Consider the following 27,382-nt stretch of genomic DNA (forward strand, 5'->3'; position numbering starts at 1 on the left):
AAATCAGTGCAGAAATCAGAAACTGCTGCCATGAGTTCTGGATCGAATAGCAATTGTGTCATTAAATATCGTTGCCCCATGAATTTTATGGACTCCTCTTTTTCCTCTTTCCTTCTTTCTCTCCTTCCTTATCCTCTCCTCCTCGCATCTGTAATCATATTTTCCTTCGCTACCCTGCTCCAGTACCTACGATGATATACGGGGTAGGTTTAGACCAAAGCCCCTTTCTACTTTGGTCGCTTGGATTTTTAGAAATCAGATTTTATTCTTAAAATCGTGTTTCCGGTAATTGATAGTGTTGTTGGCGTTGATTTCTGGACTGGTCACGTTTTTTATTTCTTCCCAGGCTACCTATCAACCTCTCTTTTGCTTTGGCACGCGCGCGTGACAATAGGACCAAAGGGGAGCTTGGGAAGTAAAATAGGAAAGCATACAGGGTTTCCTTTTTCTTTGTCATGCAACCTCTTTATCTTCTCCTTGTGTATACAGTGTTGTTTTTTGTCGAGTGATTGAGGGGAGCAAAGAATGGGAAGTCAAAGAGCCGGGACTCTTTTCTTTTCTTTTTTTTCCACTTTTGCACTTTCTCGTTTTGTACGTGTACGATGCAATATATATTGCGGATCCGAACTCTTAGTGTATCTCACCAATCCACATCTTTTTCTTTCTTCCACAAACCCTTATTCTCACTTTTCATCTCCTCTTTTATCGAAAAAAAGAAAAAAAAGAAAAAAAAAAAAAAGGTATTTTCCACATGTTCATCTGAGATATTCGTCGCCTGCCAAACATCCTCACCCTATTTATGGCGATTCGAACCATCTGAAGCCTATTTATCGGCCAACATTAGGTAGAGAAGGTTGTAGAAGGGGAAACAGAAGAGGAGGGATATGGCCTAGTGTTAGATATGGCTTAGTGTTTGCTTGAATGCAGGTTACTCTTCTCAATAAGAGTGTATTTGTCCTATTCCAAGAACAGCCAAGCTTAAACCTTTGATTGAACGGAGCGCACTCCACCATGTTGGCACCGAGCAACCGTCCCGCATACCCCCACATGAACAACTGTTCGCTCTTCCAACCCCACCACCAGCCTACGACGGACTTATAATCTCCCTCACAAAAAAGGGATAATGAGCTTGCGTACCATACTGAGCCGATACATATCAATTGCCCCAGCTGTTTGACAGAGTTACCGGACTTCAAGCCTTTAAAGTTGGATTTGTAGCCCTCTATAGTAGTGGCTGGTAGGGAGCCAAATGTTGATCATAAATAAATATCTCTTGGGATGGGTAATATACACTCACGTAGTCCCTCTACCAGGAGTAATCTAGAAATTGGGTAAAGTATGGTTGCGTAAGAGTTAAATTCAATTAATGCTTAAAGTGCTTTGTTGTTGCATTAAGTGAGGCTAGGGGTTTAGGCAAGGCCGATAATCCAGACCAAGTAGCAAAAGGTTGTAAAAATCAAAATGCCGGTTTGGGCTCTACCCTGGCTGTCAGCATTCATCTCAAACAGTTTGGCTAAGAATAGAAAAAGGTACAAATACTAACAAGATATGACGAAAAAAGAAACCTTCAAAATGGTCCTTCCGTATTTTATGATGGTCTGCAATTTTGTAAGGCCGCTTTTATTGTAGTTTGGTGTACGTTTTTACATTTTGATTTCTTTTGCAGCATTGAGCCCTCTGACGAGGCAAGGATGGTCCATAATTTTTAACACCTTTAGGGTAAACGACAGGTTTCCAAACAATTCCTATATGATTTTTTGCATCCAGACTCGGGATGGCTTGCGACACACTTAATATATCGTTTTTCGCAGTATTGGCGACAAGCCTGGCTTTGCGCATCTAGAATGCGTCGATAAGGGTTTTATAAAGTGTAAAGTATAAGATAACATGCGTCGGATGAGGCAGATACAGATAGAGGGATCAGGTAATAGTAAATGAGTGTTTAATATGCTTGGGCAGTCTGCAGTTACAATACTCAAATAACTCGAATATGAACATAAAAGCAACAAGCATGAGCATGCATAAACACGGGCGGTTGTGAAGACTCTACCTGCAGCTCCAGGAGTGAACATGAGCAGGATGGCAATGGCCATGGAGAGGATAATGACAGTTGAGAGCTTCATGGTGCGAAGTAAATGGATATGGGGGGATTTTGCAGTGTTGTAAAGTGCTTGAAGGTGAGAAAGAAAAGAGACGAAAAAAGACCTGGCTATTTATGAAAAAGTGAAAGTAAAAAATGCTTGGTATATTACGCTTGGCACACCAAGCTGCATTAGGAGTAGACGGTTGCTTCTTTTTGTTAAGCAGATGACCTAAGAGTGCTGCCATTGGCCGTCGATACTCTTGAGGATCGTTCTAATCATTCTTATACAAATAATATTTGTTTGTGCAGGCAGTAATATATTGAGGCCTCGCAATGTGAGACTATGGTAAGTAATCGATCCATCCCTACCTTCTCTAAAAAATCATCGATCAGTAATAACGGGGTGATGTGCCTATTAGAACCCAATCAAGGAGGCTAACTCATGGTTCATGTGGTTATACAAAACCTCTTTTAATGGTTTTATTTAGCCTCAGAGTTGTATCACTTTATTACTGATCTTATACACTATCATGCAAAACTGAATGAATAATTCATTCCCATGTGCATTTCTTTTTTTCATTCCTAGAAACCGTATATGCATACACCACTCAAACTTTGGTTTAATAAAGTTCCCGTCTCCTTCAACGTCGTAGTTATGCGTTGTGACATTAGCTTGTCTCATTTGAATAGCTAATTACTTTTTTGTTCATTCAGGTCATTGAATCAGTTTCACATGTGGTCTAAAATGTTGCCCATGACAGCTTTTGGACGTTATTTAATGCAAGTAAAAAAAGGATTTTTCTCTCTTTCCTTTATGAACACTAGCTTAACTCTCTCTTAACTCTATCTTCACAGAATATGAGACCCACTCCACAAAGGAAAGTCAACGAAGCCAGGAGGTTAATGATGGGAGGCATGTCTACTAGAGAAACTGCTGCTAGTGTTGGTATATCAATAGCGACGGCCACTAGGATCTATGCACATAATAAGGAGTACATGCCAGTCAATAAAGGGGGTCGACCAAGGAAAGTACCTAGAGGTGTCATGCAGTATCTTAAGGTGAACATGAAACGAGGTACACTCAAGTCTGCAGTTGAGGCCACCGTCAGAGCCAACCAGCTCATACCAGCGGCTGTTTCTGAGACCACCGTTAGACGACGGCTCAAGGAGTTAGGATTGACAGCAAAGAGGCGTGTACGTAAGCCAGCTTTACGTCGACGACATATTAAAGCTCGTTTGCATTTTATCAATAAGTATAAGGAATGAACTCTGGAAGATTGGAAAAAGGTTATTTGGTCAGATGAATCGAAAATAAACCGAATCTGCTCTGATGGCGTGCAGTGGATCTGGGACGACAATCCGGGACGTCTCACTCGCAGGTCGGTGCAAGGCACTGTCAAGTTTGGGGGTGGTAACGTTAAAGTGTGGCCATGCTTCTCATGGTACGGACCTGGATACATTGCAAAGATTGACAATAATATGGACGCACAACTTTACATCAAACTACTCCAGGAGGATCTACAGATGTCGCTTGATGACTGGGGCCTAACTAAAAGCGATATCGTCTTTCAGCACGACAATGACTCGAAGCACACGGCGAGGATTGTTAGGAAGTATTTAAAGTCAGTACATCTGACAGAGGAGGAAGGTACACTTCTAGAGTGGCCAGCACAATCCCCTGACCTCAACCCTATTGAACACATGTGGGCAGAATTGGATAGGCGGCTCTCTAGGTATCCGGAGCGAGCTAAGAGCTGTGATGAACTATGGGAGCGAATATCGGTTGAATGGTACAGGATCCCAGTGGACTTCTGCCGCAAACTCATCATAGGTATCCATAAGAGACTCCAAGCTGTCAGTGATGCCCATGGTTGGAATACTATCTATTGATGTAAGGTTATGCCTCACAAAAGAATAAAGATCTTTGGCCACCGAATGGGCACATGTGAAACTGATTCAATGACCTGAATGAACAAAAAAGTAATTAGCTATTCAAATGAGACAAGCTAATGTCACAACGCATCACTATGACCTAGAAGAAGACGGGAGCTTTATTAAACCAAAGTATGAGTGGTGTATGCATATACGGTTTCTAGGAATGAAAAAAAGAAATGCACATGGGAATGAATTATTGAATCAGTTTTGCATGATAGTGTATTATGCAGTAATCCACGTCTGAGATGCTCTAGATATTGGGCAAAGCATTACTGGTATAGGAGAAAAGTTCTGACAATTTCTCCTGCAGCGAAGGGTAACTGCAAAGTCAACAGACAGCAGAGGAGGTTGAAGAAGGATCTTTAGCTCTATCGACGAATACACTCTTACGCGCTTCTCTCGAATAATAGGGGGAGAAGATGAAAAGGAAGAGCAGGAGAAAGAATCCTTGAAGACAAAAAGGCAAGAAGAGTCAAGATTACAGTCGAAATTGACTGTAAGATACGCTTGAACATTGGCTGCTTATTTTAATATAGGTATATTTATCCTCCTCTAGAGCAGTCAGATCTCACAACTCTGCAACTAGTTTACCAACTACAATCTCAAGAAAAAAGTTTTGTTTTTTATGCTATTTATATGCTATTTATATGCTATTTATATGCTATTTGTTATTTTATTACTATAATTTTTAACATGTATGTAGCTCTCAATATGGCTTCTGGTGGTAATAAAAGACCTGAGACCCTTTTGATGCTACCATCTCCATTCCTTTGTAAAAATAGAGGCTTTCTGTTGCCGTTTGCTGCTACAGACTACGTTTCCTTTTATGTTAACCTCACGAGGTAAGAGCCGACCGTCACAAAGCTACGGTCTCCGGCTCGTATACAGCTAAAGCTTTGGCTGCTGGGGCAGAAGTTGCATACATACCTCGAAGAGGCGCATAGACTATTGAGTGAACAGCAGAGAAAAAGAAGCTGCTGAATACACGAATAAAAAAAAAAGAACAAAGGAGAAGAAAAAGAGGCCTACAAAGAGTTTCCAACAGTACAACGACTGGTTTTGAATATAAAAGCGTTACAACAAATAGTATAGCCCGTTTCATTTGGTCACGATACTTTATATTTTTTGAATAGCCTCGAATATATTGACAGCCAATGAGTTTGCTTGCGAAATACAACCGACTCAATTCAATGAATGGACAATGTTCGTCGAAGTCTATTCAATCAATTCAAAATTATAAGGTATCGTGACCAAGTGAAACAAGCTGTACCTTTGCATAATTTTTTTATTAACCTGTCGCTTTTTCACAAAATCGACACTACATAAAAATATCTATTTCTTAAAGTCGTAGAGGTTTCACACGTGCGCTAAGAGATTTGTTTCAGATTAAGCAGTCACGTCACGAGGCTAACAATCAAAATAATTTTTTTTTTTTTTTCAATTATTTTTTTTTTTCAATAAATGCACTATTTGCCCTTCCAAAAAATGAAGACCCCAATGATATATTGGTTCCTTAAACCTTTCACATACATAATAATAATAATAACCAGTAGGTTTCAATGACGGGTCCCTTCAACTCTTGATAAAGAGTATATAACCAGATACCCATGATGAGTTTCCTCAACCCCTAAAGCATAGAATAACTAGACCTTAATGATGGCTTGCTTCAACTATTAATACATAATAATTCATTAGTTCCTTCAAACGTCGCCAATGAGCCTCAAGCGTATGCCTTTTAATAACCGCACCTTAATGAGTTTATTCAAACGCTATTAATACGGCCATGAGTTTGAGTTTGAGAAACATATTAAGAAAAATTAACTTTAAATGAGAAACATGGTCTGTGCCCTGCGAAATGCTAAAGATTTCATACGCGTTCATTTTCATCTTTCCCTTTCCGCCCTTGCTTATCCCTTACAGAGAAATGCAACCTATACCATGGATGCTGAGGAGCATGGATATCATGAAGTGGAGAGGACTATTTGATATCGTGTTAGTTTTCTAATGGAGAAACACACAGCCTGCGCTCTGCAAAATGCTTAACATCTCATACGCGTTCGTTTTTTAATGGTGAGACATGGCATGTATTCAGCAAATGCTTGATATTTCATACACGTTCGATTTTTTTTTTTTTTTTTTTTTTTTTTTTTGCGGCATTCGTTCCAGCTAAAAGAAAAATCAGATATAAGGACGGGTCGTCTCCAGTCGTATTCCAGCGGCGCCAGTTCCCTTTGAAGCCTGCCTTCGCCATGACCATCAATAAAGCTCAGGGACAGACTCTCCCATCAAGATGATTCAGAAGATCTTTGTAAACGCACGCGAAATATTATATACCAAGAAGTCCTTAAAGATTGAGAAAATCGCTACCATCTTCAATCCATATTATCCTGTTCCTGCCGTCCCCATGTCTCTGATCCCTGTTGTCTCTGTTGCCTCCATTGCGCCTATACCTTGCTGCCCCTATTGTGTTTGTACCTTCCTGTCCCTGTGATCTCTATGTCCCCAGCTCCTACTGCTCTTGCTATCTCCTTCAGTCATTGCAATCTCCAGTAACTTGGCTAAAGTGTCATTTATTGTACAGAACTGTAAGACCAGTGTAAATTAGTGTATATTTTGTATGACCAGTGTAAATTAATGTATCTTTGTATTTTAGTATACCTTTATCCTCGAAGAGTTTATTTAATTGTATTTGAATAAACATATCTGTGAATTTATGTTTCAAGTAAAAGCGTGCCTGTTCACAAAATGCCCCTCAAGTGGTGATACCAGTTTTTGTAATTGAAAATTTAGATTCTTCCATCTTTTTCTTTTTTTTTTTTCTTTTCAAAAATTCACACACACACAAAAAAAAAAGTTCACACACACTCCTCATTCGCTCTCACACACGTACATTCATACATTATGTCTTCTACCTCCACCATCACCAAGACTTCTCAAGGTCGTCAGACGGTCTCTATAAAAGCACCTCTATTGACCCCAAATACCAGTGAAGTAAGTTTCTATTAAACTTTGAGTCTTGGATATCAACAGAGAATCAGAGTTATAATTGACTAACACTAAGGAGAACTTGGTATCGTTCTTTCAGACAATACTTTCGCCCTCATCCTCCTCAATCGACCAATTCCCTCCTGCTTCCCAGGTAAAGGCCTCTATCATAGTCATATGGTTGTACGTGAAGACTAGACAAAATAATAATATTTTTTTTTTTTTTTTTTTTTTTTTCAATCAGTCATGTGATGATGATAGCCTTGATACAATTCCCCAATCTCAAAAGCGTTCACTTAATTGGGACGACGACGACCAGGAACAACACGACGATCAAAGCAAGCGGCGCCGCCAGACCCCCCCCAGAAACCTATCTCCCACGCACTCTTCTTCCCCTCGCCAGAGTCCTCTACAGCCATCTTCACCTTGCCAGAGCTTCCTAAAGCCATCTTCCCCACGCCAAAAATCCCCACATCCTCCTCGCTCTCGCTCTCGCTCTCCCCTTCACTCTCGACCGCTCTCTCCTACACGCCCCGTCTATCAATCAGATCGGGAAGACCAACTCTCTGTTCATTCGCATTCACTTGAAGAAACAGTAAGCACGCCGAGAGGCACCGATGCTACCGCCCCGTGGGCTGCCCAAAACCTTCGTTTCCATGCCGGTTTATATGATCTATTGAAAAAGCGAGCCGATGCTGAAACTCTTTTGTTTGAAGAACAACAAAATGTCAATAAAAAAAAAGACTTTAATATTTAATACCTAATAAATAAAAAAGAAACCTTTGTGTCAAAAACGTTCAATTTTGTGTTGGAACCCCAACGAGGGTAAATGAGTCTCACGAGGCAAAGCCTATACTGGAGCGACCGTGAGCGAAGCCACGGGTCGCCCATCTAGTTTACAATAAAGTAAAATCAGGTAAAATAATAAATAGTTGTGAGTACACAACAAAGTAAAGATACATTATAAACATAAGGGAGGATATCGGGGAGATACGGCAGTGAATGAGGGAGTAGATAATATTCCGCTTGTATAGTTCCATATTGGTCGGCAATGTACTGGTGAATCAAGCACGTATTCATCCAGATGAGAGATCGCTGGTCTGTTGAACTCATAGGACGAATCTGCAACATGTACGTGTAAAACTCTCTCAGGTTGACGTATTTTAGACTTTTCCTAGATTGACCATCGCCCCCACTCACATCCACCTCCTGCTGGCCGTCATTGCTACCTTCGTCTCCGGGAACTTGGTGGAGTGAGTGCCGTTAGACCAAGGGCCTGAGCTTGGCTGTTCTTGGAATAGAGCAAATACACTCTTGCTGAGAAGAGCAACCTGGGTCAAGTAAGCACTACATTCAAGTTTGGTTGCATTTTTAAGCCTTTCTTCCCTCTTTTTCCTCTCTTCCGCCCAAGTAGGGTAGAGTCGATAGGGCTATAAGCCCGGTTATATTCCTCCTCCTTTTCAGTTTCCTCCTCCACCCGTCCTCCTCGCGCTTGGTAGGCGGTGAATGTCTGACAGATGAGCATGTAAAATATATATATATATATATACTTTTCTCCCAATGAAAAGTGAAAGTAAAGGTAAAGTCTATGGTAGTAAAGAATCTGATAGAAAAAGACTTAAAGTAGTAAAGTAGTATGCTAAGAGTTCAGGTCCACAATATATACACATTGTAGACATGACCTTTAATAGTGTGTGCGGTGTACCGTACTCAAAGGGCACATCAATAGCGTCAGAACTTGCATAATACGTAATGAGTAGCGGAAGTGGAGGTCAAATTTTTCTGAGTAAACATATTTTTTGGTGCCGAGATTTGCAATGGAGAGAGAGCTGCCCTTTATTTTCTCCTTTCATTAATGAGGTATTTCTTCTTTTTTTTTTTTCCATTCTGCATATCATTTTAGTATATAAGGAGAAGAAGAAGAAGAAGGATCAAGGCTCACTCCTTGGCCTAGTTCGACAGACCCACAGCTGTGTGGAGGATACACTGGAAGCACATGCTGGCAGTGGCTATAATTTATACCGCTGTATGGGTTCAGTGTTGATCTAGATGAAGATGCTGAAAGATCAGCAAGTCCACTGCCACTGCCTAAAAACATCATTTCATGGCATGGATAAATATCCCGGTGATTTGTTACGATATTTTGGCTAGCAACTGTAGGCGGGAGCTTGATGCGTTCCATAATTCCATCACGAGTCCCGCCTATTTGGTTACGTCCGCTTCCACGCGGAGAAGCGGTGCAATAGGTGGTGGAGACAAGAGGTGACCTTTATTAAATTATTATTACAAGCCTTTTATAGGCCTAAGACTATATACTGTGGCAAGCGGAGACTCTATCTATGTTTCTCTCTCCGATGCCTAAGTAGGTCATGGTTCCTCTTGTAGCTCTTGTCTGCACAGTCCCAACAGACAAACGGCCTTTCTGTCGAATGGCTTACGACATGAGAGCGTAGGAGCCCTTTGGACTGAAACTCCTTGCCGCAATGTGGACACTTTGCGGCCCCCTTGCTAGCTATGGGGGAAAGGAGTGTCGGAGGCTGTGTGGCCCGTGGACTGGACTCCGCCATTGCCTGTGGCGCCGCTCTGAGCGCTACTGTTGGTAGCGCTACCACCGTGGCCTCGGAGGAGATGCTTAGGTCTCGGGAGGCTCCGAGACGTCGTCGCTGGGCCGGCCTCAAACTTTCAGGCGTGATCATGTCATCAGCTGCACGCTTGGTGTTATGCTTAGCAGTACGCTGCTGTTTGTTCGGGATACGACCTTGGTGTGCAAGTTGCTGCTGATGGTGTTGGTTCAGCTGATTTTGATACTGATGAGGATCAACGTAGAGGACGTTTTCGAGTGTCCCCGTGTTTGCCAAAGGCAATGGCCCGAAGTTGCCTGAGAGAGGTGCCATAGGTGTGGTGGGAGCAGACCAAGGAAAGAACCGACCTCGCTTCTCATAAGATCCGTCATTCTGATATTGCTGTAGCGGCAGCTGTTGTGTTTGTTGCTGGAGCATGCTTTGTTGCTGCTGTGGAGATAAATGGTGGTATTGTTGATAAAGAGGCTCAATACCACTGGTCCATCGCTGGAGCGCCGCTGGTTGTTGCTGGTTAGGATGAGTGTGATAGTGTGAATGGTCGTATTGTATCAAGTGTGGAGCTGATAGAGGAGCATCAGGAGGAGTGAGCGTTGTCGGAGGTAGTGGTGGTGGCAATGATGATGGTGAAGGTGACGGTGATGACGATAACTGTATTGGTGGTGGTGGTGGGAAAGGCTGAAGATAAGAAGAAGGCTGCATCACTTGTAGAAGTTGTTGAGGGTGAAACTGATAGTGAAGGAAAGGGGTCTGAAGCCACAGTTGATTTTCTTGAACTTGCCGTTGCAAAAGTTCCTGGGCCCGATTCTGTTGGATTGTCACCAGCATGGTGCTGTCTCTGCTCTCTGGCTCGGAGCTGGGGCTGCTGTAGTTATTGCCAGGGGTCAATAGATGATAAAGATCAATGGCAGACAAGGATATGGGCCCGAAATTAACGCAGACTAGGGGCTCAGAGCCTGATCTGGTTGCTTCGAGTGTATAATCTGTTGGTTCAATAGAGAGTTGTAGTGATGGTGATATTGGCGGCGTAGGAGAGGAGGCATCTGTTGTAGAAGGTGATGGCGATGATGACGACGAGGGTAATGATGATGGGGTCTGGAGAGGGAAGGTGGTTGGTAATGCAGAGCTGTTTGTCGTGGACTTGGCTGTGATACTGGAGCTGTAGTGGTGCTCGCGACCTTTAAGATCCTTATTCTGGTCGGCTGACTGCATCGGCAACGAGGCGAGGACACGGAGCAATCTGGAGCAAATGGATATGAGAGCGAGGACGTTCGGGAAGAGAGTGGACGTTCTGCAGGGTCTGTTAGCTTTGATTGGGCTGGAATTGACAAACATGCACTTTGCATCCAGACAAACACGCACGCACGTTCACAAACAAACAAAACATTTGTTCAAACTCACATTTAAATAACTACTTTATAAATGTATGAATCGTTCAGCTCTTGTCTGTATTGAGAAGCTGCTGTCGCTACGCTCGAGGAAAGCAGCGTTACTCGAAGCAGAAGAACGGGATGGACAGAAGGATGGATGGAGGGAAGGGAATAAAATTAACAAACTAAAAGAGAAAGTGAATAATGAATGAGCAATGCAGTGGTGCCATTTTATTTTTTATCTTATATCCCCCAGTCTTTCCGAGAGATGAGGAGAAGCATGAAGAGGGCAAAAGAGACAAAGAGAAAAGAGAAAAGGAAAAAAAAAAAAAAAGAGACGACTGGTTCAAATATGTTGTGCAGTGAGCCAAAAATGCATTGCATGTGTGCATTTGTGCATTTGTGCATTTGAATAAGTGTAATAGCTCACTATTCGTCACTCTTTTTTTTAAAAATCTATCTCCTGAAAACTGTTGTTTCTTCGAGACTGTCGATCACACTTCTGCCGGGAAAATAGTATAAAATATATAAGATAAGAAAAAAAGGCAGATATATAAAAGATTTGGTATCATCATTACTACCAACGAACTTTTCAAAACAAAGTGTCTACCGGTCATGCCGCTATTTCGGCAACCTTACTTCTCTTTACTGGGGACACAGGCAAGGTAGGGGGGCTTGGCAAATAAGAGTGACAACCCGGGTTGTCAAATAGATTAATTCTTATTTTATTCTTATTTTTATTTCCTTATTCTTATTTTCATTTTCATTTTCATTTTTATTTCCATTTTTATTTTATTCTTATTTTCATTTTTATTTTCATTTTTATTTTCATTTTTATTTTCTTATTCTTATTTTTATTCTTATTTTTATCTTCTTATTCTCATTTTCATTTTCTTATTCTCATTTTCATTTTCATTTTCATCTTTATTTTTCATAATTCGCAACACTTTTCCGCTTGCTCTGTTTCCTCAGTACACTTTTATTAATTCGATCATCTTTCTCTCGTTTTTAGCGCTGATCTTTTTGCTCTTACAGCCTGCCTTCCTGCCATCTTTTTAGTCACTTTCTTTGCTTTTTTTTTTTTTTTTAAACTGTCCTCACTCGATACACTCACTGCATTTTCCCCCGTCAATCTTTTAACCTCTTTTATTGTCTAATTTCTGCATGTATCGCTTACGCGGCTCCATCCCTTTTTCTTTTTTCTGCACTTAACCACACCGGTTCTTCTGAACCAGTGGTGGCGCTCTCTTATGGAAGCTCTATTGTTTTGATTGATTGATACGAGCAACTGCATCGACTCATGGCACAGTTGCTTCTCAAGCAGCACTTTGAAAGCAAGCAGGGAGAACCCTATGTGGAAGACTTTGAGCTTCGTTTTAGAAACGATTGTGTTGGTGTTCCGACCTGCTTGGTTTGCACGCCAAGGATGCAAACAAAAAAAAAAATCAGCAGCAAAAATCAACCAGCAATAACCAACCAGCAAAAAACCAAATCAAGCTGTATCATCACGATGTCACTCCATTCATCTCTAAATAACCTTCACTCCTCTGCGCATTTCTCAACTTTCACCTTCTTCTGCCTAGCTTAAAGATAAACAAGTGTCCATCTCTATTATTTCTACCTTATTCGTGTTTTTTTTTTTTTTTTTTTTTTTGCTGGATGTAATGTCGCCGAGTCAGTCGCCACAAATTGGGCGTGTTCTCTATGTGACTGCTTGGTGTAACACCTACCCGTTGCATTGAAGTTTACCATTGCTCTTTTATATATTATCAATTCGAAATTATTAATTCCTTCCATCCACTTTATTTTTTCCCTCTTTCAATTGTCCTTGCAAAGTTCATTTATTGCAGCAGATTAACCAATTAATCGATTCCAGTAATGTGTCTCAGCTGTGCATTATACTTATGCTCTTGCATTTTACTTTCTCTCTCTTTCACACACACACATGTTATGTAATCTTTGAGAAAATAAACTATGTTGTGGAGAGGTCCTGTGTAGGATGTGTTCAACGCAACCTGGCTTCTTAGTGTTTTATCATTAAGACGGCTTGTAGAAACTGTACCAGTCAATTGATGATCTTCCTTCCCTGGTCCCCATGTCATGAGAGGTTTGGGATAATCAGAGTTGAAAGATACTTTAGGCCGTGTGCGCTTGTTGACATTTAGATCTACAATTGGCACAGGGACAGACATCTTCACAATATATCATACATGAATATCTAGAGCTCATTATAAAAGGCTCTTTACTGAATAAAGGTTTCTATTTAGAATATAGATTTAAATAGAAATATAAAAGAATATCTGATTTATATGTTGGCTTACCATCGGCCAGCGATTGCTGCATCTCTCTCAAGGAAAGAGAAGTTGTATGGGTAAAAGAGTAAGACTGTGCAGAGTACACGGCAAGCAGGGTGCAAAAACCATAGTTCAAAATATATGTCATTCTCCTCTCGAGGAAAAAGAAAAATAAATAAAAAAATATTCTGATCCTAAGTGGCCCTTCCAAGGATAGAGAAGAAGGGATAGGAAGGAAAGGGGAAAAGAGAGTAGACAGAGAGATGGACAAATAGAAAATAAAAGCATAAGGTTAAAAAACACAAACAAGAAGTGTAGAGCTAGAGAGTACAAGGGTTTACGAATGAATATTGTGAGGTCACTCACCTTCCAAACTTGTCTTGAGAAAAGGAAAGAAAAAAAAAAAAAAAATAGACGATTTTATTATGCTTTCACATTCATGATTGGACAAGACACGCTCTCAATTTCTCTAATATTCGTTCACAAGCCCGTACGTGTCTATTGGTCCAAGATACATGGTGGCAATAGATGAAAAAAAAAAAAAATGCGTAGTGGAAAAGTCTCAAATAAGGGCCATGTCACATGGTAAAAATAAATTAATTAAGGGACAAATCGCTCTATTCAGGAAAGAGTGAAATGTGTTGCCAAAGAGCTTCTAACCTAAAATCTAGTTGTTTTATTGCATGGATATTAGTGGCACTGTAAAAGCAAAAGCGACTAAACCTGCGCTGTCATGCAAGCGAAGTGGAAGCCCTGATGGCTTTCTCGGAACGAAGACTGAAATGAAGGAAAAGGTAAAACAGCAAAAAGCTTAGAAGTGAAGAGAAACGGTACTAAAATGATAGTGAAAAAAAGAAAAGACAAGAAGCTTGATACTAATTTTGTTCCTTTTGGCTTAAGAAAAAGAAAAGGCTGAATCGTCGACTACAACTGGAGGGGGGTTGTAGTTAGGGCTAGCATGCAGAGGCCCTCTTCCGCTCTCGTTGCCATTTGAAAACCACCAGCAGCAACAGGAACAATCGCAGGCCACCTCAAGCAGGTAACTTCCTTATTAGGAACTAAGAGCTTCCATAGTGAATTGTCCAGTATGTCGAGCGGGGCAATTGAAGGACGAGACTGAATATGGACGTAGGGCCAGCCGTGGGGCATCGCACACACCACTCTCTTGGCGTTATTGGCAACAGGGCGCAAGCACAATCTTTCAAGTTCAGTCTCGAACACAAATACATCTTTGACTGTACCAACAGCTAGAGCAGCAACAGCATCGACTATGCCCACGTGCATCGCACGCTAGCATGCTCTGAACCTCTGGAGAGAGAGAAAAAAAAAGCAAATAAGCAATTGCTGATGGCGAATCTACACAGCTGAGAGAGCCTACATTACTGAAGTATGCTTAAAAAAACGAAATAGAAAGCATGACTGTGGCATTGCAGATCTACGACTGCGACCTAACAATGACCGATTCGTCCCAATAGGTTCTTTCATCTCATACTAGTCTTGAACCATTTTCAGATCAGGAAGAAATAAGCTACCACAGGATAAAAGAGCCATTATATCGAGGAAGAGAGTCAATAATTCTATAAAACCAGGAAATACAAAGGATATTTATCCGAAATGGTGGATAATTTTCTCTTTTTGTTATTTGACAACCCAGGTTGTCAAAAAAAGAAGAAAAATCATCTTTTTCAACCTATCACATGACGGGCTTCCACTATCCTGCTCTTTTGGAGAACCTTTCCCGACTGGGGCCAATTTGTGATTTATAAAATGGTGGCAAAGCTCTATTGTCATGTCTGTGGCTACAGCCTCTTCTGTCTTTCTCTTTTTTCTTTATCTTCCTCTATGCTTTACACTCATCATTGCCTACGCACTCTTCAAAACTAATTATTGTCGTCATATCTTACCCACCATTGAGTATTCTATTGGTTTTCAAGTGATAGGGAACACTATAGACAATTAGGCGACGAGGTGAATTGTCTAATAACAGCCCTTAGGATCCTTGTCAATAAAAAAAAATGGCGAGCTTGGGGGTTGTCACGCAAAGAAAAAATTTGAGCAAGCTTTTTAGATGTCTTCCATCATCCATGTCATTTTTCTTAAAGGTAGGCTTCTACCAGTATTGTCACAAAATGAGAGTGTTTTGAACGTTGTCAGGGAAGGTTTTCTTTAGCTTTTTCAATTGATTGCCTTGAATTAGCGGGAAATGCCCAATGCTGATGAATGAGGGGGAAAGTTTCTTTAGCTCTTTGAAATCAACTTGACTTTGCGGTGATCAACCAATCGGGAATGTTTTCTATTTGATTTAGCGAGAAACCAAATGCTTTTTTGAAATTGTGGGATGGCATTCATCTTAATGACATTCTGACGCCTTTTTTTAAACTTGTTTTTTATTTAAACACTTCATTTGGCAGCGTCCTCTTCAGCATGTAAGAATAAAAATAAGAATAAGAATAAAAATAAGAATAAGAATAAAAATAAGAATAAAAATAAGAATAAGAATAAGAATAAGAATATGAATAAAAATATGAATAAAAATAAGAATAAGAAGAATATGAATAAAAATAAGAATAAAAATATGAATAAGATAAAAATAAAAGGTCCCTTTCAATTACAAGAATTTTGTAATTTGAACAAGGACTCTCCAAAGTTTTTGACACTGTACCATACCTACGTCGTCGTGTTATTAAAGAAAAAAATATTCCCACGTCGTCCTCAGGTTCCATCGGCAGGCCAGGCTTCTTTTTGATTCTCATGGCATGATTCAATCATTGCACTGCTGACGCATCTAATATTTTTTTTTGCAAATTAGTGCCAACAATCATATTAGCTTAAACACAATCATACACACCATTGTCTCCCATTAGTCGTCCATCATCACCCTCTCGTAAGTTGATGCAAATGAATCTTTATCATTACTATTGGTTTCAACTAATTGATTGCTGAATTAACTATAATAGAGTATCCCGGGCCGATTTTTTTTTTTTTTTTTTTTTTTTTCCATTCCTCCATTAAGGATGAACTCATCAGCATTAACTATTCAGAATCCATTGCTATTGCTTGATATTCTCTATTTGATCGGGGACTATCTAAAGCGATGGGACTTAAAAAACTCTATTCTCGTTTGCAAGGAATGGCACAGAGTATTTATCCATTTCTTATGGAGAAAAATTAATCTTGAAAAATTAAGTCATGAACAACAACTCCTATTGTCCGCACCAATATTGCGGAAATACTCCAAAATGATCAAAAAAACCACCGTAATCGTCACTCACTTCGTAGAGGGACCAGGATCAACAATTCTCGAGCTTTGTAATAATGTGGTGGAGTTTACAGGGGACACGTACCATCCAAGGAATTGGCAAAGTCAGGCTCAAGCGCTCATCAACTTCTTTGTGCGAAACACCAAGCTTCGATCTGTGACCTTTTGGACAATGCCTGGGAACGAACACAGCTTGTGGAGCAGCTTGATCGACACAATGGCTCAACTTAATCGCCTCACAGAGCTCGACCTTACTTTTGCGAAAATGGATCTAAAGATGGCGAAATTCCTGACATCACTATCTTCAACCCTGACACGGCTTAGATTGACTTATGGGGGTTCGACTGATGGAGTTGTAGTCAATGATCATTTTAAGAATGTATTCTTCAAGAGCCTCAAGTCAATTACATTCGGAGCAAGTGGCACTATGGACCTCTTCTGGATATTAACAGCACATTCTCCATCTTTGAAGAAAGTAGCATACTACAGCGAGTGGAGCTCCTTCAAAGAGGAGGAATTCCCAAGAAGCGGATTCTTCGCTGGAACAGCAGTCCATAGCCTTGGTTTAAGGGGAGGACAAGCACATTATGTAAATGGATATCCTGAATGCAAGCCAACGGATCTGACACTTTCCAAAGTTCTTGATCGATGTGAGCATATCGATGTCCTGAGCATGCGCACAACAGGGTTCGGTCCAAGGTGTTTTTCTTCGCTTATGAACCATAAGCTCTATCTAACGGAGCTCAGTCTAATATCTAACCCCAAGTTCACAAGTACCATGGCTCAAGAGTGTCTCTCCAATATGGAATGCTTGGTTACGTTCTGTTTTGATGCCATAACAGCTTCTGATATCGTTGATGGTCTTGATAATGGGAAACCATGGCTTTGTAAAAGATTACGGTTTCTTAAAACAAGCATCACTGGATTACCATCAATCATGGAAATTTTAGACAAGAGCGATGAAAGCTACGGGGTCATGCGATCAATGCATCTAAAAGTGTTTGAGCAACTCTCGGCTCTGGTGAAATTAGAAACTTTGGACCTTTCGTATCCTCCTCAATATCATGGATCTACTTTCCGACACGTTAATCAGACCGACGGAGTATGGTTCTCACTCGAAGCAGGACTTGAAAAGTTGGAATCATTAAACCAATTGAAAACACTCGCCACCCACCGTGTCAATCAAAAGATGACAGTAGAGGATGCCCATTGGATGAAGCAACATTGGTCGGACGAGTTTACACTTTATGTGGCAGACCATCTAGGGTGCAATTATCAAGAAGAAGATCCAGAAATAACAGAAGAGATTTGGGAAACCATAACAGTACTATGCCCCACCTAGGAGTATGCATTCTTTCTTAGAGGTAGAAGTGAGTGCTACTTGGAAGAGAGAAAAAAAAGAATTATTTATAGCAAAAAAAAAAAATTTTTTTTCTTTTTTTTTTAGGTGTAGTTTTGCCACTGATGGATCGAATCTTTCTACTCTTTTCTTTTTTTTCTGTTACTTAAAAAAAAATCATCTCTTTCATAAATAGTGACAATAAATTAAATGGAGTTACCAACATTACTAAAGACATTGAAAAGTAGTGTATTCATTTCTTCTTTTTATGATAGTTAGATCAAACAAGCACTTGCTTCACTATATTCTTGATGCCAAATGATTTCTAGTTTGTCGATCCCCTTCACTCGCGAGGTTTGCATGAGATAACGTGTGCAAAGCTACATTCGCTGCACACGCTGTATTTGAACCGATAGTCTCTGATCGATTGACCTGTATCTATCGATCTTATCAACGGTTCTCCTCTTCTTAAAGACTCTGTCCCTAATGCTTTCTCGACTGGTTTGCCTTGATGACGATGCGCTTGGCTGGAGGCAGTTTTGGACTTGGAGTCTATTGATGGTGCTACTATTTCGTTGAGCGCCTCACCTGCGGCCAAAGGGGAAGCTTGCTCGCTTGCGGCTCCATGTTGCACTAGTAGTCTCCTGTTGACTCCACTTAGCTCAGTTACGTCTTGGATACATGTATTGCTCGCGACAAGGACCGTTTGCTTGGTACTCCATGTTAAGTAATACTGATATTGATCGCCTTCCTGCGCAATCTGCCACATCTGAATAGAAGCATACTGAGATGCTGTGACCAAGAAGTGGCCTCCTTCAAAGACATTCCATACAAGCATGTCTATATAGCCACCTTTAAATGGGATTTTAAGCAAACACTGGCCTGTCTCCGGATTCCATACTCGCACTTTCATGTCCTGACTGCATGAGGCAATGTACCTTCCATCAGGGGAATAAGCTATGTCGTTAATATATGCGGTATGCTCAAAGCATGTATGCAATATCTTCCCCGATTTCAGATCCACTACACTAAAGAATTGCTCTGTATACCTAAGAGCCATCTGTTGACTACATGGTGAAAATGTTATACTTTCTGGATATGTGTCAAGCTGTGTTTCGTAACAGAGCTTGCCAGTTTCTGCACTCCGTACTTGAAAGCTCCTGTGCTCATAGCCGCGATTAAACACTATCTTCCGACTGTCAGGCGTGTATATGATATTAGAACCCCTGCTTACTTCGTCTTCCACCTCATACTGGAGATTCCCTGATTGAGCTCTCCAGACTCTGATTTTGCCGCTATCATTATACGAAGCAATCTGGTAGCCGTCGGGTGAGAATGTCACACATTTTACAGGTGCGTTATGGCTACGTAGTGTGCGGATAAGCCCTCCTGTCTGTGTGTCCCATATAGCCACATTGCCATATTTATGACCACAGACAATTTGTTGGTCAATAGGCGAGAAATCCATGGTAAGGACCCGGTCATCTTGTTCGCCTTGCTGCTCCAAGGTGTGGATGACTTGGCCAGTTCGAGCGTTCCAAAGGTAGACACGTGGAGAATCATGGCGGGAAGCGAGCAACTGACCATCGGATGAATACTTGATGTCTGCGTACCTATCGAGGCTTTTTAAAACATGAATGAGTTGTCCTGTCCGCATATCCCACATACGCACTGCTTCTCCACCACATGAAGCTATTTGCTGTCCATCGGGTGAACTTTTAACGTCAGTGATTCTTTTGGGATGATTATGTAAATCATGACCGGATTGCTGCGGTCGAATATCCCAAAGGCGTATCGTCCCATCTCTACTGAAGGATGCAACCTGAGGGTTATTTGGTGAATATGCTACACTGGTTATTTCCTCAGAGTGACCATAGAGAGTATTTATGAGCTGTCCTGATCTTGTACTCCAAAGTCGTATTGTGTGGTCCCAATCGCTAATGACTATCTCTTCTCCATTTGGTGAAAACTTTATACCAAGGATTATATAGGATTGTCCTTCAAAAGTATGGATGGCTTTCCCTGTTTGCATATCCCATAGCCAAATCTTGTTCCGGGTGTGCGAAGCAACGAATTTCCCATTAGGTGAATACTGCAGGCCCAGGACAGTTCTTACATGCACCAAGTCATGCTTTTTTTGACCAGATCTAGCATCCCGTACACGTAGGTAACCATTATTACAACGAGCTATAATTTCCTGGCCATCAGGTGAATACACAATCTGTTCGATCCTAGCCTCATGATCAACCAGCATCTTCATCTGTTGTCCTGATGTCGCATCCCACAACCGTAATACCTTGTCATCACCACCGGTCGCAATCTGCTTTTCATCGGGTGAAAACGTCACACTCCAAAGAGCATCAGTATGACCCTCTAATATGTATTTGACTATGCCTGTTTGGGCATCCCACACTCGCACTGAGTTATCAACGCTAGCTGAGGCAAGATCGCTTCCGCTAGGTGAGTACTCTACCCAGCGGATAGCGTTTACATGGCCTACCAATCTGTGAACCAGTGCGCCTGATCTTGTATCCCAAATTAAAATCGTAAATGGAACACATCCCCAGGAAACAACATGTCGGCTGTCTGGTGAGTATATAAGGCTGTTCCCAATTTTATTGTTCTCCAGAACAAAAATTTTCTCCCATGTTGATGTGTCATACACGATGATTGTTGATTCATTGATAACTGCAGCGAGTGTCTTGCCATCAGGCGAATATGTCCCATCCGATACCTCACCACTGGCTTCGAGGAATGGCCACTCTCCAAATTGTACTCCTGCCATCTTCGCTCCACTCAAATTTGCTTCACGAAGCCAACACTTCCTTAAGCTGACTTTCCTCAGATCCGCTCCTTGAAGCTGTGCATACTCAAAAATACCATGGTTGAGGTCCGCTCCTGGAATCTGGATGCCTCGTAGATCTGCTCTGATAAATGGTTCACCGGATCGGACTAAGATTGTCATCGCGTTGGCTGCTGCTATCCGCCACTTGCTATCACTCTTTGAGAGTTCCACATATGTATATAACTGCTGTTTGAACATCGGCTCAAGGCTGACGCGGTCCTCCAGGAACTGAAGGATCGATGGTTCATCTACAAAGCTTCTCCATACTAGAGGCGACGCCTCGTCATTCTCCACTGAATCGACTTCCTGTTCTTCTTCCTTGATGTTCATGCCTTCGAAACTGAACACTGAACTAATGCTCTGTCGACGAGAAGGTGATTTTGTTGCTTTTGCTTCTTCATCGTTTGCAGACGCACTCATTACTGGATGCGGATCAAATATCGCTCGTACCAGACTGTACTCCAGAATAGATCGGTGTATAAACCGATACTGGTTGCCTGTACGGGTGAGCGGTGACGCTTCACGTAATAAACTTCTCCTATTCGCTCTGCTGAAATATATTTCCTTCCATACACCTTTGTCCTTAAATGGCGAGTAATCCACCACCGGGTTACCGTCTTGGTGCTTATAAATTGCTATAGCTAGTTCCTTCAGGTACTTGAGCCCATGTTGTGCAAATCCTTCATCTGTCAATATCCGGAACATCCTTCTATCTTCCGGTCTTAATGTCTCGCCTAGCCGCTTCTTTCCTCGTTCGAGCCATTGTTCAACAAACTGGTCATACAATGTGACACGTTTGATCTTGGTACTGGAGATGGCTTGATCTGGATCCACCATCCGTGGGAGTACTTCTAATGACATCGATAGCATGAATGGGTTTTTCACAAGCTCTTGTAAGCTAGGCACCATCTTGAGTGCACGCTTATAGTCCTCCACTTCCCACATCGGATCCATGGCAGGAACATAATGATCAATAAATTCATCAACTTGAGCCTCAGAAAATGGCACGATCACAGCCTCCCCGAACAATTCAGCATCTGCTTGATAATTACGGCTCATAGGTTGAAAACGATCTCGGTAATCTAGTCCAAGGTACTCACTACGGCAACTGATCACCATCTGAGCTCTCCACTTTCCAGGTTGGTTCAGTTGGTTAGCGACATACAAGTTGTTGGTCTGCATGCTCTCATCATATCCATCACATATTAAGATGAATGACCGATTCATCTTCAGCTCTTTGATCTCTGAATCTGTGAAATCATAGTCCCGTAACTGCTTTGCAACCAGATCTTTCTCTGGCTTGTCAATGGCTGGAAGACTGATAAACAGTGGAATCCGACCATGTCTCTTTTGGTATGTATCCCAGAGTGTGCGCTCTAGAGCACGGTTGAATGTGGACTTGCCTGCTCCTGAATCTCCTTGGACGAGTAACACTTTCTGGTCGCTGTCCAAAAACTCTTTTACCTTGTCCATCAACAAGAACAATTTGTCATCGCTTGCTTGAGGACTTGCTTTAGCATACTGTTGAATATAAAACCCTTGGCCATTATCAATCTCCATCCGCTGCCTCTTCAGTTGGCGCAGACTATCTTCGACACCAGGCGTCTTCTGTGCACGGTCAAGCAGATTTGAGGATGTGGGTGGAGAAAGTGTGGCGACGGAAGAGAACCGGATCAATGGCTCCTGCAAGTACTTCATGTACAATTCATGTTTTTTAGTCTCTCCATGCGTTTTGAGGCCTTTTAAGAGAGTGTTTGCAGCTGGAAATAAAACAGGAAAAGAAGACAAAAGGAATAAATATATAAAGTAATTGCGTCAGTCATCGTATACTGACTGTTGTCTGTACTATCAAACACATCCATAGAAGAAGAATGGAATACATACCTTGAGGACCATCTAGTGGCGACGAGGATAATTGCTTAAGAATATTTACAATCCACTGCTTAATGTGTACATGATTGCCCCACTCCTGGTCATTCTTGTAGATCTCTCCTAGGAATGTGATGGCATCTTGTCGAGTATCCATCCTCCACTTTGTATCTGCTGCTATCTGTCCCAACATCTGACATAGTCCCCATTGAAATGCTGCTTCATTTCGACAGGAGACTTCACACACAAGAGTCTTGAACTTGACCAGTTCGCCTGTCTGGAGTAGTTCATCAGCTACTCGAAGTGCTGGATACCATCCTGACTTGCGACTGAAGCTCAGCCCTTCTTCCATACGCTCTCTGAATATCACTCCGCTCTCATAGAGTGATGTTGTTTCTTTGTACACTTGCAGACTCTTGTCCATGATATCTGTCACTGATGGAAGTTCTTTCTGGATGTTGCTTATCTCATCCATGAAAGCATTCAGATCAAGGTTCTTGACTGCGCTCACTACTCCAAACACTCCTTGAAGTACTGCTGATGTCCGTCGAAGCATGCCTTGCATTGGTGATTCATCGTCTGGAATATACAATAGAGCTTGGGAAGCATAAGCTGCTTGGTAGACTAGATGAGGGTCTGAACTCTCTTTCAACCCCTTGAGGTATGCAGCAAGTGGCTCATGGAGTTGTTCTCGCTTCAGACCCTTGACTTGGCTGTTGACCATGGCATCGAGGACATATGAAACTGTAGCTGAGAGGCGATAGAGGTGGTCCCTAGATTGCCTATGTGTGCCTTGTAAACGGGAGTTGAGAGCATTGAGGATTGTGACAAGGTCATCCGAGTCAAGATATCCAAGAGGAGCACGTTGTATCAATTGAGCCAAGCCTTCTAGCAACTGTGTCTCCAGTATGATGTTCTGGCTGATTCCATTGATCATATTCATGAGCAACATCCTGAACTGGGTCTGGCTGAGAACTGGTGCCAGAGCCACAACCTCAGCGACAGTAGCATTAGTCTTAGTCTCATCACTGATGAACATTTCTATCACATCCGATGCTAGTTTACACAGTCGCTCATGTTCATCTTCATCAGCTGAAATGGCCTGACACCACTCTCTCTCGCTGTCAGTAAGATTGTTAGTCGGGATAGAAGCAGTAGGGGGAAGACTAAGACAATACACAAGTTGGTGGATATCATCCAAGTGAGTGCCAACATCTGGTAGGCTGTGTCTGGTGACTGCTGGAGGCTCATTGTGATTGAATATGTCCTTCGAAATAGTGACAATGGTCTGTGTCGGTACTGCTGCAGCTACTCTGTTTGGTCTGTTGTTATTGCTTCTACTACTTTTATTATTGCTGCTCCCTTGGATGTATCCCCATTTCTCTGCTTTCTTGCCATGGCTTTGAGCAACATCCGAGTGTCCCAGTTGTTCAAATAAGCGAGCAAGCTCATGGTAGGCTATGGCAATACCTTGGCGCAATGTTATGCTTTCATTGGAGGCTGAGGAGACAGAAGAGGCAAGGGACTTTCGCGAAGACTTCTGAATACGAGACAGCACAGAGTCAGCATCGAGACAGAGCTCCATTACAATGTTCTTATCATCGTCTATGGTGCGGGTTCCCTGCATGTAGAAATCGAAGAGTCTCAGAGCCTGTGCTGGCAAGAGTGCGCTCCGTGAAGGTGAATTAATGTTGCCAAACATAGTTTATTGTTTTGTTTTTGCGCTTGAATTGTAGTCTACCCCACGTCCCTGAAAGAAGAATGTCAAAGGACTGTTTGTTAGTGCTGAGTAGAAATAGTGCTTTCTTTCATGATCCAGACATTGTTTGCATGTCTCTTACATTAAGGATTCAAGTGATTCGAACAAATAGAGTAAGGGATGCAATGGAGTGGTTATGTGATGTGAAGGATGGAGAATGAAGGATGGAGAATGAAGGATAGAGAATGAAGGATGGAGAATGAAGGATAGAGAATGAAGGCTGGAGGGTACTTCTCTGTCAACGTTCTAGACCCACTCCAAAAAAAAAAACTGGCCGAACTTTATTCCGATGCTCATTGCTGAAAGCTCTTCTTTCTCTTCCCAGAACAACATTCCTTTATCCTTGAGTGATGTTTCTTCAGGTGATGAAGTGAATAGGCGTGTTGATTTGAGCGAATGAATGAACGCCCATGTAACACCTGAAGGTGTGGCTTAAAGTATGTAGTATGTTGAAGAAAAACAATATTTACTTGGCAAATTTGCCAGATTAACAGAGCGTTCTTGCGCATTTATTTTCACAATGCATGTCGAAATGAACAGAGTGCTTTCCGCCATCTCTGCATGATTAACCACAGTTGCTTTTAATTACTGGCTCAAGTGTTTTTTTGTCATCCGGGGAATGTTTACATGCTAAGGGAATGTTGAAATTCCCCATGCCAAAAGAACACATTTACTTAAGTGTTGAATAAATGTTGTTATTCAATCTTCCTGTTAACATTCCGTTGTGGAAATCGGTAAACACATCAGAAAGCTCGTCTCGCACTACTGACAGATAGGACGGTGTCGTTCTATTTTCCTCCGCAAAGTATTCATCAACAATTCCTTTCATCAAATATGGACAAAGAGATGCATGCATATAATGTGCAAAGTCATTGGTCAAGGTGAAGTTTGATCTAACGAGGTTTTCGTTTGATTTGTTTCCTGGGTACTCTAACCCTTCCTTTTGATCTTTAAAATGACCTCTGGATACTTAAGAATATGGAGGGAAAACATCAACCTATGCTCCTATACTACATGCGCCGTAGTAGCTTTTTTTTTTTTTTTTTTTTTTTTTTCCATGAAGCCTCTTATTGATTTCCAGTGTGGAGCCTCATCGTAGCATCCCGTACATCAGTTTCTCCTCACATGATTGTTCTTCTCCACTTTTTTAGGCACTACTCTTGTTATACCTCCATTTTTTATTTTTTTGGATAGCGTAGTCGAACGCTAGTGAAGACTGAGGCCTATTGTTCGACAAGAGGGGCAATGAATGTCCCACCTGCAGCTGCCCTTGTTTCTTTGGCGGTAGATATGGAGCACTTAAGAAGTTATGCAGTTGTCAAAAAAAAAAAAATTCTTTATTTACTGGTAGTTCCTGTAATAGCAATAAAAGAAAGGTAAGGCATTCATTGTCTCCTTCTTGCCGAACAATAGGCTTTAGCTTTCACTAGCACTCGACTGTGCCACCATTCATCGTTCTCAGGGTTTTTGTAGCTCTGGCCTTGTTAAAATGCTACAGATATGCTTCTGTTGATTCTCTGCATATTAAGCAGTATGTGGGATGTCATTTTTCGATTTCATTCCAATCTTGTTGTCTAAGTAGCTTATTTGTGTAAATACTCTACATGTAGATCATGAGGAAGTGAGCTATAGTTGTCATTTGGAGCTGACTCAATCTCCTTAATCATTGTCAGTCTTATCGTTATAAATCTTCTCTTCTGGTTTTCAATTACCTCCTCCGTGCCTTTGTAGGTACCTTTGTAGGCTTGTTTCCCTTTCTCTAATAAAGAACATTCTCAGGTAAGCTTTATGTTCAACTATCTCAAATAGAGTATTGTGATAAATAGCTATCTTTAGACTGTATTATACTTTCGACTGCATTTGTAAACATAATCCCAAAGGTCTACATACGGTCGTCAATTGTAAGGCCTCTCCACTATGCTTTATGGAGGCTTATCTGTTGAGAAATCTAGGTTTACTTGGCTAAATACTGGCTCATATACTGACTCAAGCCATAGTACACAATACTCGCTCTTTACTTTTGCCCACTCTTGAATCTTTTCTCATTCTTTATCATCGTGAGATATCCATCATTATCTGCTGTGAAAGCAAGCCCTGATATGACGGGAGCTATGGATGGTGCTCGAATGGGTTGACAACAGGCGGTCAGAGCGAGCTCTTCTACTTCCGTTTTGCCGAGCATTACATCCTGCGTGAATATAAAGTTTAGTTGCCTAAATACCGAAAAATTCATAATTGGATAAGCAGCGTTGTAAGCCTTTGCAAGACTCAAAGGATGAAGTGATGGCGCGAGGAGGAAGATGATGCATAGCGATGAAACGAAATGCAATGATTACTTATAACGCAGTACAATAGAACGGCTGCTGTACCTTTACATTCCGAGCAGGCTTTGCATTCCACCAGACTCACTAAAACTCACATTTCATCTGTTGGTATCGGAGGCTTATTTTTTTACTCCTTCCACATGGCCACTAATATGTATGCAATAGTTTTAGATTAGGAACCTGCTGACGAGGAAATACACTAATTGGAAATAATGATGATCAACCTATACTTTAATTGTTCGAACATAGGGATGTAAATATACCTCAAATGAAGAGTGAAAAAGGATTGAATGTGGTGAGCGGAATGGTTGGAGAATATCAGAAAGGAAAGGAGCAGTAAAAAGAAGTACTATTTAAGCACAAAGGGCCTTCGATATCTCCCCGAAGCCTGCAAACAGAGGTCATTAACCAAGCTCAGGGGAAGTGGCAGAGGGTAGCCTCAAAGAAAATACCAAGCAATACTGATAAGATCATGCGTAGTAAGATTTCTATTGATGTTTACTATCAGTGATCAATACAGTCCCCGTGTCGTGCCCATACCTTCGCCTCTGGCTTCATGGAGTATTACTGCCCTAAACAAAGAGGTTATTCATCAGAGAACTCAGTTGCGAACTACACAACAAAGTAGATACATTATAAACATAAGGAAGAATATCGGCAGTGAATAAGAGAGATGCCTGTCTGAAAAGCTTTGTAGATCATATTCCGCTTGTATAGCTCCATATTAGTCGGCAGTGTACT

At 41.5% G+C, this 27,382-nt stretch overlaps 5 protein-coding genes across 5 annotated transcripts; 2 read left to right on the forward strand and 3 right to left on the reverse strand.

The window, feature by feature from the left end:
- Window positions 1-1,576: 1,576 nt before the first annotated feature.
- On the reverse strand, window positions 1,577-2,223 carry BCR41DRAFT_364396 (hypothetical protein). The gene has a single exon (XM_022026020.1). The coding sequence runs from the start codon at window positions 2,121-2,123 to the stop codon at window positions 1,791-1,793; it is 333 nt and encodes a 110-aa protein (XP_021875740.1). The 5' UTR covers window positions 2,124-2,223; the 3' UTR covers window positions 1,577-1,790.
- A 7,784-nt stretch (window positions 2,224-10,007) lies between these two features.
- On the forward strand, window positions 10,008-10,649 carry BCR41DRAFT_364412 (hypothetical protein). Its single transcript, XM_022026021.1, has one exon. The coding sequence runs from the start codon at window positions 10,200-10,202 to the stop codon at window positions 10,515-10,517; it is 318 nt and encodes a 105-aa protein (XP_021875741.1). The 5' UTR covers window positions 10,008-10,199; the 3' UTR covers window positions 10,518-10,649.
- Window positions 10,650-14,170: 3,521 nt separating this feature from the next.
- On the reverse strand, window positions 14,171-14,530 carry BCR41DRAFT_375582 (hypothetical protein; the record flags this gene model as incomplete). Its single annotated transcript, XM_022026970.1, has 1 exon — window positions 14,171-14,530. The coding sequence occupies one exon, from the start codon at window positions 14,528-14,530 to the stop codon at window positions 14,171-14,173; it is 360 nt and encodes a 119-aa protein (XP_021875742.1).
- Window positions 14,531-16,246: 1,716 nt separating this feature from the next.
- BCR41DRAFT_364413 (hypothetical protein) lies at window positions 16,247-17,950 on the forward strand. Its single transcript, XM_022026022.1, has one exon. The coding sequence runs from the start codon at window positions 16,261-16,263 to the stop codon at window positions 17,845-17,847; it is 1,587 nt and encodes a 528-aa protein (XP_021875743.1). The 5' UTR covers window positions 16,247-16,260; the 3' UTR covers window positions 17,848-17,950.
- A 6,924-nt stretch (window positions 17,951-24,874) lies between these two features.
- On the reverse strand, window positions 24,875-26,499 carry BCR41DRAFT_390556 (hypothetical protein; the record flags this gene model as incomplete). The annotated part of the gene is made up of 3 exons (XM_022028240.1): window positions 24,875-25,279; window positions 25,487-25,615; window positions 26,336-26,499. The coding sequence occupies 3 exons, from the start codon at window positions 26,497-26,499 to the stop codon at window positions 24,988-24,990; spliced, it is 585 nt and encodes a 194-aa protein (XP_021875744.1). The 3' UTR covers window positions 24,875-24,987.
- Window positions 26,500-27,382: the final 883 nt, after the last annotated feature.

Source organism: Lobosporangium transversale (assembly GCF_002105155.1).
Source record: "Lobosporangium transversale strain NRRL 3116 chromosome Unknown BCR41scaffold_71, whole genome shotgun sequence".
In the NCBI taxonomy this organism is placed as follows: Eukaryota; Fungi; Mortierellomycota; class Mortierellomycetes; order Mortierellales; family Mortierellaceae; genus Lobosporangium; species Lobosporangium transversale.

Excerpts from the sequence above, each read along its gene's own strand:
- BCR41DRAFT_364396 (XM_022026020.1), bottom strand. The coding sequence starts at position 2,123 with ATGAAGCTCTCAACTGTCATTATCCTCTCCATGGCCATTGCCATCCTG.
- BCR41DRAFT_364412 (XM_022026021.1), top strand. The coding sequence starts at position 10,200 with ATGATGATGGTGAAGGTGACGGTGATGACGATAACTGTATTGGTGGTG.
- BCR41DRAFT_364413 (XM_022026022.1), top strand. The coding sequence starts at position 16,261 with ATGAACTCATCAGCATTAACTATTCAGAATCCATTGCTATTGCTTGAT.